Source organism: Tetrao urogallus (assembly GCF_951394365.1).
Source record: "Tetrao urogallus genome assembly, chromosome: 15".
NCBI lineage: Eukaryota > Metazoa > Chordata > Aves > Galliformes > Phasianidae > Tetrao > Tetrao urogallus.
Genome location: NC_136828.1, coordinates 2,648,153 through 2,662,674, shown reverse-complemented (window position 1 = coordinate 2,662,674; position 14,522 = coordinate 2,648,153). Strand labels below are relative to the sequence as shown.

The 14,522-nt window shown below is 56.9% G+C and overlaps 1 protein-coding gene across 2 annotated transcripts; it reads left to right on the top strand.

Annotated features, from left to right (window-relative positions):
* Nucleotides 1-12,523: 12,523 nt before the first annotated feature.
* On the top strand, nt 12,524-14,090 carry CDIP1 (cell death inducing p53 target 1; the record flags this gene model as incomplete). Of its 2 annotated transcripts, none has more annotated exons than XM_079542754.1 (4): nt 12,524-12,608; nt 12,929-13,072; nt 13,301-13,562; nt 13,979-14,090. In XM_079542754.1, 4 exons carry the CDS (start codon nt 12,524-12,526, stop codon nt 14,088-14,090), a joined length of 603 nt encoding a protein of 200 aa, XP_079398880.1. The 2 variants fall into 2 exon arrangements, with proteins under 2 accessions (XP_079398880.1, XP_079398879.1); XM_079542753.1 differs by having other exon boundaries at nt 13,298-13,562.
* Between the last annotated feature and the right edge of the window lie 432 nt (nt 14,091-14,522).

Below are 14,522 nucleotides of genomic sequence, written 5' to 3'. Positions count from 1 at the left end.
CCTGTGAGCTTAGCCTGCCCTTGTAGATGATTCCGTCAATGCCCAAAATATCCACTTGACCCTACAGGGAGGAGCAGCAGATGCCATTGGAGGTGCTCAGCTCCCAGCATCCCACCCCAGCTGGGCCCAGCTGGTTTCCAGCACACACATCACACAGGGACGGGCCTCACATTGTTGTAGGTGAGGTCTGCAGGGACTCCGAAGGGACAGATAGTAGTGAGGGAGCTGGAGGCAGACGGTGGCCTGGTGGGAGCTATGGGACCCTGGCTGATCTGGTTGCGCCCTTTGGTCTCCCTGGGAAGGAGATGGTAACTGATGTTACCATTACTGCCAAGGGAAGGGGACCCCAGAGGGAGAGGCAGGGACCTCCCTGGCCTCACCTTCCTGGCAGCTGCTGTGCCAGGCAGTCGGAGCCACCAGCACTGGCCTTGCGGACTGTCACCAAAGGCCTGCAGGTGAGCAAAATAAGGCAGAGCTGGGCAGTAGCGCAGGTGCAGCTCACAGTCTGCACACTACTCACAGCCTTGGGGCTGCGGCCAGAGGTCTGTCACAGGAGATGCACTTCATGGGATCAAAGAGGTTCCTGCAACATAGGGGCAGTTGCTCAGCATCCCACTGGCAGTCGGGGACCATGGGAGGTCCCATGGGTGGCCAGCACCCCATGGGCAGAGTGGGACAAACAGGATCTGTACGGGATGGACAGGGCAGGGCGGGACAGGATTGGAAGTGATGAGATGGGACAGAGAGGGACAGGGTAGTGTGAAGTGGGGTAGAATAAGAACTAGCAGCCCTCACCTCTTGAGTCTATTGGCACTGCTGGTGTCAAAGTAAGGTCTCTGGCAGTGGCACTGCTTGCTGAGCCTCCAAGTCTGCTGCCGCTGTGCCTGCACCACACGGCACAAGTTCAGGAAGGGCGAAGGGACACCAAGCCCATTTTTGGGGACACTGCTGCCCCTGGGGGATGTTGGCAACACCCCAGGACTCTCCCAGCCCTGGCACAAGGCAGGCTCAGCGCTTGCCCTCTCTTTGCAGACTATACACAGGGATACCGTCCCCTGGTCTGGCACGTCCCTCCATCCTCTCTGGGTGACACTGCTACCTTGGAGTTCCTCTCCCTGGTGAGCTCTGAGGCTTTATGCCTGTCCTGGCCATGCAGGAACATCCTCTGCAGCAAGTCCTGCATCATCTCACTCAGCTGGGCCATGGTATTTTGTAACTCATCCTGGCTTGCTTTGGTCTCCAGTGTAGTCTCATCTGCTTTCTGAGAGGATGTGGTGTCAGCCATCTCCAGCAGACCTCCATCCCTGCACGCCCATGCTCTGCCCCTATTCACAACACCCACGCCCCATTCTAACAGCACACAGTCTGCAAAATCCTGCCACGCTGAACAACTTGAGGTGGGGACACACCAAGGCTGGACAGGCCTGCCTCCAACCTGGACCTGACACTAACTACAGCACGAGTGGCTCCTGCGCTGAGCTGGTGACCACACTCACCTGAGTGTCCTTGGAGTCACCCCACAGCTGCTCTGCAGCCTCCTGGAGTCTTGTGCACTGCTCTTGCAGCTGTCCCACCTGGTTCAGCACCTCCCTGCCGAAATCTGACCCCTGGCAAGTGTACAGCACAAGGAAGCCACATGAGGTGGGCTCATGAGTGGCCCCAGTGTGCTCGTGGTGAGTGGAGCAGTGGGCTGCAGCCCCCAGGCCACTGGGCAGCACCCCTGAGGCCTGGGCAACCGGACGCTTTCTCTCCTTTGTCCTACAGGTGCCTTACTTCTCCCTGCATCTTCTCCGTGGCCACATCCTCTGAGGTCCCCAGGCCAGCTGAAAATACACCAAAGCTTTGCTGCAGGCAGCGTGGCTGGGAGAAAGACAGTGGGACACAGGGGCTGCAGTGGAGTGAAGACTCAGCAAGGATGGCTGAGTGTAGCCATTGCCACGTGTTGCACCTAGCAAGGCCACAGTGGCTCAGCCCAGCACAGTGACCCAACACGGTGGATAAGTCAGTGCTCACCGTGCTGCTGAAGCGTGCTCTTGCTGCAGGTGATGCAGGTCTCCACACTCTCGTGCTGCTCCAACAGCCCGCTCAGCCTGCATGGGGCCTCGAGAGCTGGCTCCTGTGAGGACTCAGGGATGAGGTCCTGGCTGGAAAGCTTCTGAAATGAAACAGCCCCAAGGTTTAGGGGAGGGAGAAGAGCCCTGCCAGCCTCCAGCTGGAGCTGGTAACCAGGAGCACATGCACAAACCTCACCAGCAGGCAGCCTGCAGAGCGAGCACAGCATTTTGGTCTGCCAGGGGAAGGAGCTCAGCTGCTGCCGCACCTCCACCTGTGACCAGCAGAGAAATCAGCCCTGCTGTGGCAGGGAGAGCCTGAGCAGCCCCTGCAGTGAGGACAGGACACCAAACCTGGCCAGCACACCCAGTGCCATGCTGTCTCCAACCCTGCAAGCCAGTGCCAGGGGCTGGGTACTTGCTTCCAGCCGCTTTGCCAGGCTCACCATTTGGCTCAGGATGTTCTGCAGGAGGTGGCTGTGTTTGTCCTGCTGTATCACCTGCTCTCGCAGCTCCTCCAGACCTGTCTGATAAACAGGGACATCAAAGGGCTCAGCACCCACAGGGACTGAGACTGGTATCAGTGTCAGCAGTGTCCAGTAAAGGCTCCATGCAGCCAAACAATGCCTGTGCTGGACACTGCTGGGCATTGTTTCTCCAAAACCCCTGGGCAGATCCCAGCTCCATTCATCCCTGTAACCCCGTGCCCCTTTGCCATACGTGGAGATGCCCATAGAGTCTGACCCTCCCTCTCCCCCCCCCGCTAAGAGCTATTTACCAAGTGCCCAGCTCCACTCACATACCTTCTGGAAACTGTCCTTCAGGAGCTGCAGCTCTTCCTGGAAGGCCTGGATGGTGGTTTTCAGGGAGCAGGTGTTGGTGAGCACCTCCTGTAGTGTGTCTGTGACCTGAGGAACAGTGCCCAGCCAGTGCCTCTGAGCATGCCGCACCTGGGACTGGAGGGCCCTCTGGGACACAGAGCTCAGACCCAGAGGGGCTGCCACATCATCAAGCTCCAACCCTACTGTCATAGGCAACAAACAAACACTAGCTCAGGCTGCCAAGGATCCCATCCAGCCTGGCCCTGAGTGCTTCCAGGAATGGGGCACCTACACTTTCCCTGGGCAACCTGAAGTACCTGTCAGCAGATCACAACACAAAGTGTGCATCATGCAATGGAGGCATTTCCTCAGATAAAAAGGGGCAGATAAAAAGTAGCCAAAACCACCTTTGGCCAGTGGCAATGTTAATGTATTGCAGTCTAATGAAACCTCATAGCTAAGCTACCATCACCTGAACTAGAAATACGGCCCTGTGCTATGCCAGATTCTCCAGTCCTGTCTGAGGAGACATCTCTGGGGACGTGGACACGACACAACACAGGCACAGCACTGCGTAGGGCAGGATGCTGAGGATGGCTCCTCACCTTCGTCATCCCCTCCTCAATCACCTCTATCCTCTTCCTCAGCTGCACCATCTGCTCCGTGTCAGCGGCCGGCGTGCCAGGTCCCTGCCCAGAGCTCAGCAGCTCCGTCACACCCAGGGACCCGCCAGGATGGCCCGGATGGAGGAGAATGGGGGGCCTGGCGCTGACCTCGGGCTGCAGGAGGCCCCTCTCGTCCTCGGAGAGGTGTGTGGCGGCATTTTGCAGCCGCAGGTGCTCCAGCAGCCCGCGCAGGAGGAGCTGCAGGGCGCCGGCGTTGACACCGCAGCCGCGGGCCGTGCGGAAGGCGACATCCGCCAGCTCCGCCAACGTGACCGCCACGCTCATGTCGCCTCCGGCGCCCGGGCCGGGCCGGCGGGCTGAGGTCACAGCGCCGTTACCCGGCGACAGCCGGGGGTTCCACCCCGCAGCGCAGGGCCGAGCCGCCGGCGGTTCGGCGCACGGCGTAGCCGGGCCGCTCCGACAGCCGCCCGCGGGGAGGAGGCGCCCGGCCCGCCCCGCTACGCCAGGCCGCGGCTCCGCAGGCCTCTGCCGGGCCCGCCCCGCAGCGCAGCGCCACGCCCCGCAGGTGCCGGCACGGAGCGCCGGGAGCCGTCGGCCCGCTGCGGTAGGTGCGTGTGCGGGGCCGGGAAGGGCAGCGCGCGGGGCGCCGAGAGACGGAAAGCCGGGGCTCCGTGCCGCGGGCAAAGCGGCCTCGGGAGGCGAAGCCGGAGGGGGGCGGGGAGGCCCGGCTGTGCCGGCGGCGCGGGGACGGAAGGGTCGGGCGTGGCGGGGCCCGAAATGTCACCGTGTGGGAGCGAGGGCACGGGCTCGGAAATAGGCGGAACGGGGGCTGTCGTACGGCCCGCCGAGGGGCTGCGGGGAAAGGGGAGCGGGGCCGGAACAGACGGGGAGAGAGTAACGCTGCGGCTGATGGGGACGGTGCAGGCGGTGTCCGTCAGCGCGTTGGCAGCTCCCCGTGAAACGAGAAGAGCCCTTCCTGCTCATGGATGCCGTTGTGCAACAGCGCGTTCCCGTTAGGAAATACTGGCAGGAGGCTCCAGCCACGGGAGCGCACAGACCTCGGTTCTGCCTCCCACGGGGATCGGAGCGGCAGCTGCCACAGCTGTTACGGAGGCGTTCGGCTGCTGGGAGCTGCGGGCCCCTTGTGCTGCTGTCCTCTGGGCTGCCTGAAGGAGCCACGCTCAGGCTGAAGCCTTTCTGGGTCTCTGCGAGCGTGGGTGTGTGAGTACAGGCTGACCATAACGCGTCGCTCACTCGTACTTAGGAACAGAACAACCTCGGGTCACCGTGGGAAGTGCAGGCTGAGAACTTCCCCAAAGGTTTCCCTGGCTGAATGGTGCAGCCGCATCCACGTGCCCAGGAGATCTCTGGAGCATCTAGCAACGTGGCTGCTCTGTTGTCCCTGGGCGCTCTGTGAGGAAGATAGAAAGAGAACAACCTTATGAATGCCTGCAAGGCTGCACTGTAGTGTGGGCTGGGGCAGAAGGGGGCGAGGCCGTGATGGTGGGGCAGCTCTCCCAGGCATGCCCTGAGCTGGGCTCTGGTGGCTGCATCCACACGGGGCTGGGTCAGGCTGTGCTGAGTACCTATAGTGTGACTGGGACAGGCAGCAGAGAGGGAACTTCTCCTTCAGAGCCGCAGCCCTTCCCAAGACAGAAGGCTGTGCCGAGGTCTTGCTGTGCTCCCTCAACAGGTCCTACACAACTTCAGTCCACCTGAAGTTCAGTTCCTCAGGCACCTGCTCTGACTGGAGCTACTGTTAAGGAGGGAATGTGTCTCTGTCAGTGCCATGTCTCATTTTCTGAGCATATTTTTGGAACTCACCTCCCAGCTGACCACGCTTTGCGCATGCGATGTCATGCAGTGATGCAAAGCATGGTTACTGCTCTCCTCAGGATGGAGCACAACTAGTGGATGCTCTCCTCCAGCTAAAGGTGTTGTGACAGGGTGCACCCACAGCACCAGTACTGTGCTATGGGGGTTCTGCATTCTCAAACAATCGCTCCCAGTGCCAGCCTTACTCACCAAAATCACAAGAGGAGGCTGCAGGCTCCCCTGCCCCTTCAATTCAGAATTAGACAAATACTTGCATTTAAGTTGTGTCATTGGTGCAGAACTCTTCCAGCTCAAGTGGTTGTGGAAGGAGGCAGGCAGTCTTCTGTAGCTGCTCAGATCTAAGGTCTTCTTTCTGCTATAGGTAAGAAGAAAAATGATATCAAGTCTTCCACTTCTGTCTGTAGTGCCATTATAAAGCTCAGTTTGTTTTCTTACGATTGCTTTAATCAGAAGACAATAACTTAGCCTGAAAGAAGCTAAGTCTTCAACAGTCTTTTGGTATAATTTCTGTAGGGCCTGCAGCCAGGCCGTGCATTACTGCTGGTATTACCATAGGATGTGCATGTGCTGAGTGTCTGACAGTGATGAGACAGTTTTTCTACACGAAGACACGTTTACTTTGCACTGAGATAAGATTGATGGCTGCCAGCTGAGAGCAGGAGCAAATAGTATTTAAGCAATGTAAAGATTAAAGTAATAACAAAGGCAGCAGGGCTGAGTTTAATTTCAGGATTTGAGACAGGTTTGCCAGCTTCTAAGTGAAACGTGAAAGGACACAGCAACCAGGAGCTGCTCTCCCAGAGTGACCCCATGCAAAGCTGCTGAGAGCAGGGAGGGCAGGGAACTGGAGAGCAGCAGGTGGGTGCTGATAGTATCGCTGCCTGATGTTCTAAGAGGGAACAGTTAATCACACAGTGCTCTTCTTTCTGCCCAGTGCACTGAGGGTAGTAGTTTGTCATGGGAACTGCAGCTGCTCTGCTGATCTTTGTGGAGTTCAGGTTTATTTTTCACTTCTGGGGTCTGGTTTTACAGCCGTTGTGAAGACAAAGAACTGCAGCCTGAAGGTGAGGTTTGTTCTCCCAAGGATTTCAGAGCAAGGTTTGGGAGTGTGCCACTTTACAAACAGATGTTTGTACCTGTTTTATCTTTGGAAAACACGTGGCACACAACTTCTCCTTGGGACGTGACGTTCACGCTGCTTTCCTGTTGTTCCCCGTTGCTGTTTTCCTGTTGTTCCCTGTATCAGTCCCACGAGCAGCAGCACAGCTTCCACAGGCAGCATCAAATCCATGCATGCTGCACTGTGTGCGTCTCCTCACGTCAAAGGGAACACAATTAACACAGAGGCCATAAAAACCACAGTCCATTTTCTCATCAGTACAGAGGCCGGGGGAGCACCGCTTTTACTTCTGTCACAGAACGCTGACAGAAGCTCTTCTCTGCTGCTGAAGCATTGCTTTCAGCTCATTCACTCCCAGGTGTCTCGTGGCTGTGCTCTGCCTGACATCTGCTGTGTTCTGGGAAAGAAAAGGCTGCCTGGCACAGGGCTGCAATGGAGGTGGAACAGTATCTTATAGTTTAAGAGTGTTCAAAGTTATGTGCTGACATGGTGGGCCCTCCACCCTGCACCAAACATTCCCGTTGTGCATGTCCCACACCTGCTTTGATCCCAGTCTCTGCATTGAAGTGGAAGATCTCCCCAAGAGGGCCTTTGTTACCTTGCAGCACCAATCTGATGGACCCTGGGGGGCAAGGGAGATCCAGAGCCTTTTCTTCTTAACATACTCTGAAGCAGCTAATGAGAAAGACACAGCCCCCTCAGTCATTTGGGAGGAGCAGCCAAGCAATCGCATTAAAAATAAGCCCTTGGTGCTCAGAAATCCCTCTGTGTCTTCCCAAAGCCCCACAGCTGGAGAGTAGGTGTAATCTTTGAGATTACGGGCAAAGGTTGCCGTACCCAGGAGAATTATTGTACAATCGATTTCATTTAGGTCACAGAACGAAGACTGTCACGTGGAAAGATGTCAGGAAAGCTTAACCATAGCCTGAGCTTTCAGGACTGGGTGGGGGAGTCCTGAGTCTTGGTCCCCAGTACAGCTGCTGTGTTTCCTCCCCCCTTGGCCATGACTCAGCCCTTCCCACAGCTCTGTTTCCTGGTTGCTGGATGGGCTGTTGTTGGCCAGTAGCTCCCGGCTGATAGGAGCAAGGAGACCCTCGTGTTGTTTTGCTGTTTTCTCCTCTCGCTTGTTGTTACACCCTGCTTTCCTCCGATCTTTTCCTTGTTCCTGAATTACTGAATCATCTCAAGTAGCTGATATGGTGTCCCTTATTCAGTTATCTTTGCTGAATAGCTTTGGTCTTACTAAGAGCAATACTCTTTCTGTTAAGACTTAGACAAGTGGGAAGCAGGCAGAACCAGTATCTATTTTGCCTTGAAAATACAGTTGACTTTAAAAGCAACAGAGGTCCTCTATGTTTTCCCAAATCTCATGGTTGCCAAAAGAAATGTCTGTAGCACAATGGAAAGTGCAGTTACAGCAGAACAGCAAGATCCCAGGCTGCAGCAAGTGAGGATTCACTCAAAAGCAACAGCATTGGGTACAGAAATAAAGGAAAGAAGCTGCTTACCTTCAGAAAACCTCAGGTAGGCAGGGATCTCCAGAGAGATTCTCTCATCTCTACTGCCAGCCCTTAAATGAGGGCTGGGAAGGGGAGGTTCCTGGCTCCAGCTCTTCTGGTTACTCAGTGCATTGCTCGCACCTGAGCTCCCCTGGGCTGGCCCTGCCTTCCCACCAGGTGCTCCATCACTGCTTCAGGCCATGACTTGGCATTTCTGCTACAAAGTCTCAGACAAAAGCATCAGAGAACTCAAAGCACATGATGCCCTAAGACAGTTGGGTGTGAAACTCTCTAAGGCTCATGTTGGAGTGTTATAAAGCAGATGTTCTTCAATGTCAGCAGTGGATGCATAAGAGTAATCCTGCTATTATGCACAGCTTACACAAAAGATCTTCAGTTTATATGCATTACTTGTGTTACATATGCAGAAGTTTCCCAGAAGTGTGTTACGTATTCCGTGATCGATTCCAAGCAGGACCTCCAGTTTCCTTGGTGCAAAGGCTCAGCAGAACTTCCTTATCTCCTTGATTCAGACACGGCTCTTTCTGTTATCCAGATAAGAATTGCAGGGCAGGAGTATCTACCAACGAACGCTAGCAAGCTTAACTATGTTGCTGTGAGTTGTGCCATGCAGGGGCAGTGTTCTTCTTTAGCATCCCCCCACGTTTTTGGATATGCTGTTTTGTTGTTAAGCCAACCAAGATAAAAGCATTTCTGTGTGAGGAGGCCCTGAGAACAGGTGCTGCTGGATGAAATCAGCCTTCCTGAGGGCACTGCAGCTGGAAAACCCAGTGATGATCCAGCCTCTGCACATAGCTTCAGTCCTGGGGCTTTTGGAAACCCTCTAACCAGCATCTCACAGTAAGGCAGAGAGGTAATGACAGAGCAAGGCTTTAGAAGAGCTCAGAAGGGAGGCTTGGGGGCGTTGCTGAGCATTAGTGATGCTTTGAAATCAGTGGAAGTGCCTGGGTTTTAGAGGCCTTCTGCTTTCTGTGTCTGCTGTTGTGGGGTTGATGTGGCTCACATCCCGCACATGCCTCAATGGAGATGGTGCCCAGAGCTGTCCTGGGGAGGTATGAGGCCACTGTCTGTTCTTTCTCCCTTGTCTTCCAAGGGCACACAGCACTGTATGCTCAGCTGCAGTCCTCACTGAGCGTGGTAGCTGAGTTATGTCGGATCTGCTTGTGTCTGAGCAGGGCAAGTGCTGTGGCTCTCTGTGTGTCCTGTAGGATTGCTGTGCCTCCCAGCAATCATCAGCAGAAGAGAATGGTGGGGAGCAGCTCTGGCATGAGCAGAGCGATGGGTGCATGGCAGTTCACCGCATGCCACTGTTGAGCAGCAGGTTTGGGGTGAGGGCTTACAAAGGAGTTGGCAAGGGCTCAGATCCTACTCAATCCCAAACCATGCTTCACTGCTGTGGCCCTTAAAAAAGCAGATGACAGTGAGTATTTCTCATGAGTCCTTTGGAAAAACACAAGGTGACTCTGTGCTGCTAAATAGGAGTGTCAGCAGCTCTGCTGGTGCCAGGCAGCACTGCTGGCGGGGGACAGAAACGCTGGTGTTTCAGAGGCTGCGGCTGGTCCTGCAGTGAGCTCTGGCTGAGGAAACATCAGTACTTGGACATGTGTTGTGGAAGGAAAGTGGGCCTGGAATCATCACCCGTGTATTCAAAGTCAGCTCGCTGTGTTGCACAGTCTGCAAGGGAGCTCCAATGGGGTCTGGGCACTGATTGGTCCTGGCTGAAATTTGTCTCTGTCTCCATCCTGTATGACTCTCATTTCTTCCTCTGTCAGAGCTCAGTGTGTTATTTAATGGGAGCCCCACATCTATTCAGCTCCATTCAGCGGCAGTGTCGTTGCATTCTTTGACTTTCTCTGAAAAAATTCTATAGAATGAGTGAGTAATGAACAAACAGGCTGTTCTGATCGGGGTGCAGCAGCATCTGATGCTGCCATGTCACCGGGGCGAGCAGTGTGTGGAGAGCTGTGCTTTGGCCACCCGTAGGGAGCACCGGCTCCTTAGAGGACCAGCACCCAGAGGACCACAGGAGGTGCTCACTGCTGAGCGTGACTTGAGGTCACTGTGGCTGTTCAGACCTGAGGGGACAGCAGGATGGCACCAGGATCATGGTTCAGAAACGCCTGCAGGAGCTCTGTGTGCCAAATGCAGCCTGAGCTGTGATGGTGGCTGCTGGCAGACAGTGGGAGAGCAGGAAAGGCTGTTCAGGCTGAGGAGCAGGTGGAGGTAATCTGAGTACAAATAAACCTAGGCTGAAAACTGCAAGGTTTCCCATCCATTTAGAGCCAGGCTCTGCTCCTTCAGTTTAGAAGAACTCTGCATTTTTGGCTGGGAGGGCCATCTCCTCTGTCCATCCCCATCCTTTTGCTGGTTACCAGCTCCTGTTGGGTCAAACGATCTTGAGCCAGGTCCTCAAAGGACACGTATGGAGCATTTGTGTGATTCCATCAGACCTTCAGCTCAGGTCCCAGTAAACTTAGCCCGAGTTGTCTGTGCAACTTTTCTCCCTCTGGGTGCTCACCTCCAGCTGTGCTGGGATGCAGTGCTGGGAGCGATGTGTGGGGTGAGCTCTGTCTGGCACCAGCCCTGTGCTGGGGAGCCCTGTGCTCCTCATGGAGCTCGTGAGTGGAAATGGACAGCAATGGGCTTTGTGCTTCTTGCCCTGAGATAAAAGAAAGCATAGGAGGAATGGCTTCTGAAAGGCTTAGAAGCAGCAGCAGGCTTTCCTTTCCTCCAGGGAAGGGCACACACAACATCTCGCACTTTATGGATCTCTTTTAATAAGCAGGATGTTGCATTAGGAGTGGCTGAGCACGAGCAGAGCAGCTCTGCGGCCCATAAACATCCTCCCTTCCTCTGACGGCCATCCCTTTGGGCCAGGGGCAGCTGGTGTGGGATGGTAACAACCGGTGTCAAACATCAGCCTGTGCTCTGAGCTGGAGGCAGCAGCTCCTGGTGCCGGGCTCAGAACAAGTGCTGCAGCACAGGGCTGGCACTGCCCCTGGGGCTCATCTCCCTGTGCTTTGTTAGTGGCGCGGGATGGTGGCCAGGGCGCGCTGCGGGATGCCGTGCTCTGGGAAGGCAGAGCTGAGCAGTGATGGGGTCTTCCCATGTGCGACAGAGGGAGGTCTGGGCTGCCCCAGAGGGCTGTGCTCCTGCAGGAGCCCCACGCAGGGCAGGAGGGCTGGCTGCCTTCAGAAGAACAAACCTTTTTCTTTACATCCCCAGTGAAGCTAAAAGGGGCACGGCCCAGTTTGTGGCTTTGTAGGTCACGGGAGGAGGAGAGCTCTGCAGCGCTCGGTGCGCTGGGGATGGCTGCTTTGCTCCGCATGGCAGCGCTGTGTGAGCCTCATGCGGGCTGTGTGCCTGCTTTTAAGGAAGAAAACGGAGAGGAAGATGACTCCCCGGCTGCCCCAGTATTGGGATTGGAAGCAGCGTGTCTGTATCGTAATAGTTAATAACGCTGGGCAGAGATATTTCTCAGTAAATACTGACATCCTGGAGAGATGCAGTGGCTGTTTGGGTTCTGCTCAGCTCCTCAGTGCACCGAGCTGGTCCCCGGGGCAGCAGCAGACCGGGGCACTGCAGCAGCACAGTCCATGTGCCCTGGCCTGCCGGGAACCATTGCTGGGAGATTTGGATGCTGTGCTCAGCCCCGGGGGGAGCTCCAAGCACTGCCTCCCGGGCACTGACAGCAATGTCACAGTGTCCCCTGCCCCGTGCTTGATGGCAGCCTTCCCGAGCAGAGTGAACAGCCTCTTGGTATGTTTCCCAATTTAGTCACGTCCTACCAGCTGTAACTGAGCCAGAGTAAACAGGAAAATCGGGTTGCTTGATGTCACTGCACTTCCTTGGAGTGCCAGGCCCGCCTCTGGCTCCCATCCCTGCTGGGTCCCCTGCACACAGGGCTGGGGCCTACGCCATGCATGCCGGGTGGTGCAGCAGCCCCAGCACTGCAGGATCTGCAGGGGAATCCCCAGCCCACAGGATGAGAACTACCCCAGGCTGTGTCCCAGTCTCAGAGCATGCAGCTGGGGCTCTGCGATGGGCTGAGGACAGAGCAGCTGTGCCAGACACCAATGGGGTGCCCAGAGCTGCTCTCCCATACCAGCACTGGGGAGGGGAGGTGAGGGCATGCAGCCAAGGCAGCTTTGCAGTGCTGTAACCTGCTTGCTTTCTCCTTTTGCACAGGTTTGGTGGGGTAGGACAGTTTCCAGGGTGCACTGCTGAGAATTGGCATTCCTACCTCTGGCAAAACCGCTGAGCTCCTTGCTGCAAGGAAGAGGCCGGGTAAGCTCTCAGCCATTGAGCCTGTGCCACCTCACGCTGCAATTTAGAGCCATCAGGCAGCGTTCCACCCTGGGTTTGTAACCCAGCTCAGGGCCTGCCCAGCTTTGTGGCCAGGGCTTTGTAGGCTTTGTATTGCCCTCGATGAGGCTGAGGCTATTGCTGCAGTGCCACCAGGCCTCTCAGTCAGCTCCCAGCCAGCACCCCATAGCTCCCAAGGCGGGCTGTCCGCTAACAGTGCTTCTTTGCAGGGCAGCCCTGAGCCATGTCCAACGACCCTCCACCACCCTATCCTGGAGGCCCCTCAGCACCGCCGATAGAGGAGAAGCACGGCCCACCCCCTGCAACAGGTACTGAGGGTCCCAGCTGCCAGCAGGGTGCCTCTGCTGAGCAGGCAGGAGCAGGGGGAGCTCTGCTTGCTGCATGAATTTGGGCTTCTCGTGGCCCTGGGCATGCTGCCTTGGGGCAGTGCCTGATGGGCACTTCCCTGTGTCCTCTGTTGTGTCCCCACAGTTGCCACAGACCCTCCACGTGTGCTTTATTCCCCTTCCTCACAGTCCCTCCTTCTCGTGCTGTGTCCTCTTTCCCCGCAAGGGCTCTGGATCGCTCAGCCAAGCCTCCACTGTCTGCTGCCTCCTGCCGTGGCTGCTCATTCTGTGTTTCCTTTCAGATGGCATCTCCCCAGCCATGGTGCAGCCCCAGGGGGCTCCCATCCCTCCTCCTGAATTTGGACCCCCCCCATATGAGCCTCCACAGCCGGGCTTCGTGCCCCCACACATGCCCACAGAAGGCTCCGGGCCCTACATGCCGCCTGGTGAGTGTGGGGAGGAGCTGCGGGCCACGGGGTGGTGCTGGGTGAGGGAAGGCAATGAACGGGGGCTGGACAGGAGGGGGGCTCAGTGCCTGCAGCAGGCAGCCTGCAGTAGGGCTGCCCACGGACATAACTGCAGTTGTGGTACGGCAGCAGGGCACGGTCCGTGGAGACATGGCCTCCTTTACCTCGCGCAAAGACACATCTGTGCCTGTTTCTGTTTCCCAGCAGGTTATTATCCACCCCCAGGCCCTCACCCTCCCATGGGCTACTACCCTGCCCCAGGCCACTACCCATCTCCCAGCGGCCACACGGCGACGGTGCTCGTCCCTTCAGGGACTGCCACCACAGTGACCGTGCTGCAGGGCGAGATCTTCCAGGGCGCCCCGGTGCAGACAGTGTGTCCCCACTGCCAGCAAGCCATCACCACCAAGATCACCTACGAGATTGGGCTCATGAGCTTCCTGCTGGGCTTCTTATGCTGCTTCGTGGGGTAGGTGCCGCCAGCAGCCCTACCACGGTGGTGCTTACTGCGCATTGCTCCTGGTGGCCCCGATGCCAGTGGCTGTGGCAGAGCTGTTGCACAGCTCACAGCTTTGTGGGGTGGCAGCGTTTGGAGCCCTGAGCTTCTGCTAGCTGTGAGGAAGCTGCGTCCCCAAAGACATTTTGTAAAGCCACCAGCATCAAAGAGGCTGTGTGCAGGAGCCATCGAGCCCTGTGCCCAGACCTTGTGGTGCTGCAGGTTGGATGGATGGGGGGGGGCTGCCATGGCTGGCTCACAGCAGCAAGTTCTCACCCCTTCTCCAGACCCAAGAGCAAACCCCACGCGTGGCCCCTTGCCTGCTTTCCTTCCCCAACCCACAGCTGGGAGCCAGAACTCACAGCACTCTGCATCTTCCTGTGCTCCAGGTGCGATCTCTGCTGCTGCCTCATCCCCTGTCTGTTCGATGACTTCAAGGATGTGACACACACGTGTCCCAACTGCAAGGCCTATATCTACACGTACAAGCGCATGTGCTAACAGCACCCCGGGAGCCTGAGCCACTGGAATGACACCGGCCCCTCTCCCACTGCCGTCCTAATCCACGCGTGTGCAGCACTCCTTTGCTTACCCTTGGTGGTGTGTATGTGTGTCCCTTCCCTCCCTCTCGCTCCAGGCTGTGACTGCTTCCCCAAGCTCCGCTCCTCGCTGTGAACGGTCAGACTGGGGATGTGGTGTGGATGCACAGGGCTGAGCCCCAGGTGCTGCGTGCAGGGCTCCCTCTGACAGCTGCTCTGCAGCACAGAGGAGCAGGGCTGTCCTTTGGCACCTATTGCTCCAGGGCATCAGCACGGCTCCTCTCGCCTGGAGCAAGCTGGGGATGAGCAGCAGCTGCTGGAGTGCCCACCCCTCACTGCAGCCCACTGGACATGGTGGGGTGGGGGAGCATGGATATGCTGCCCCGCTTGCTGT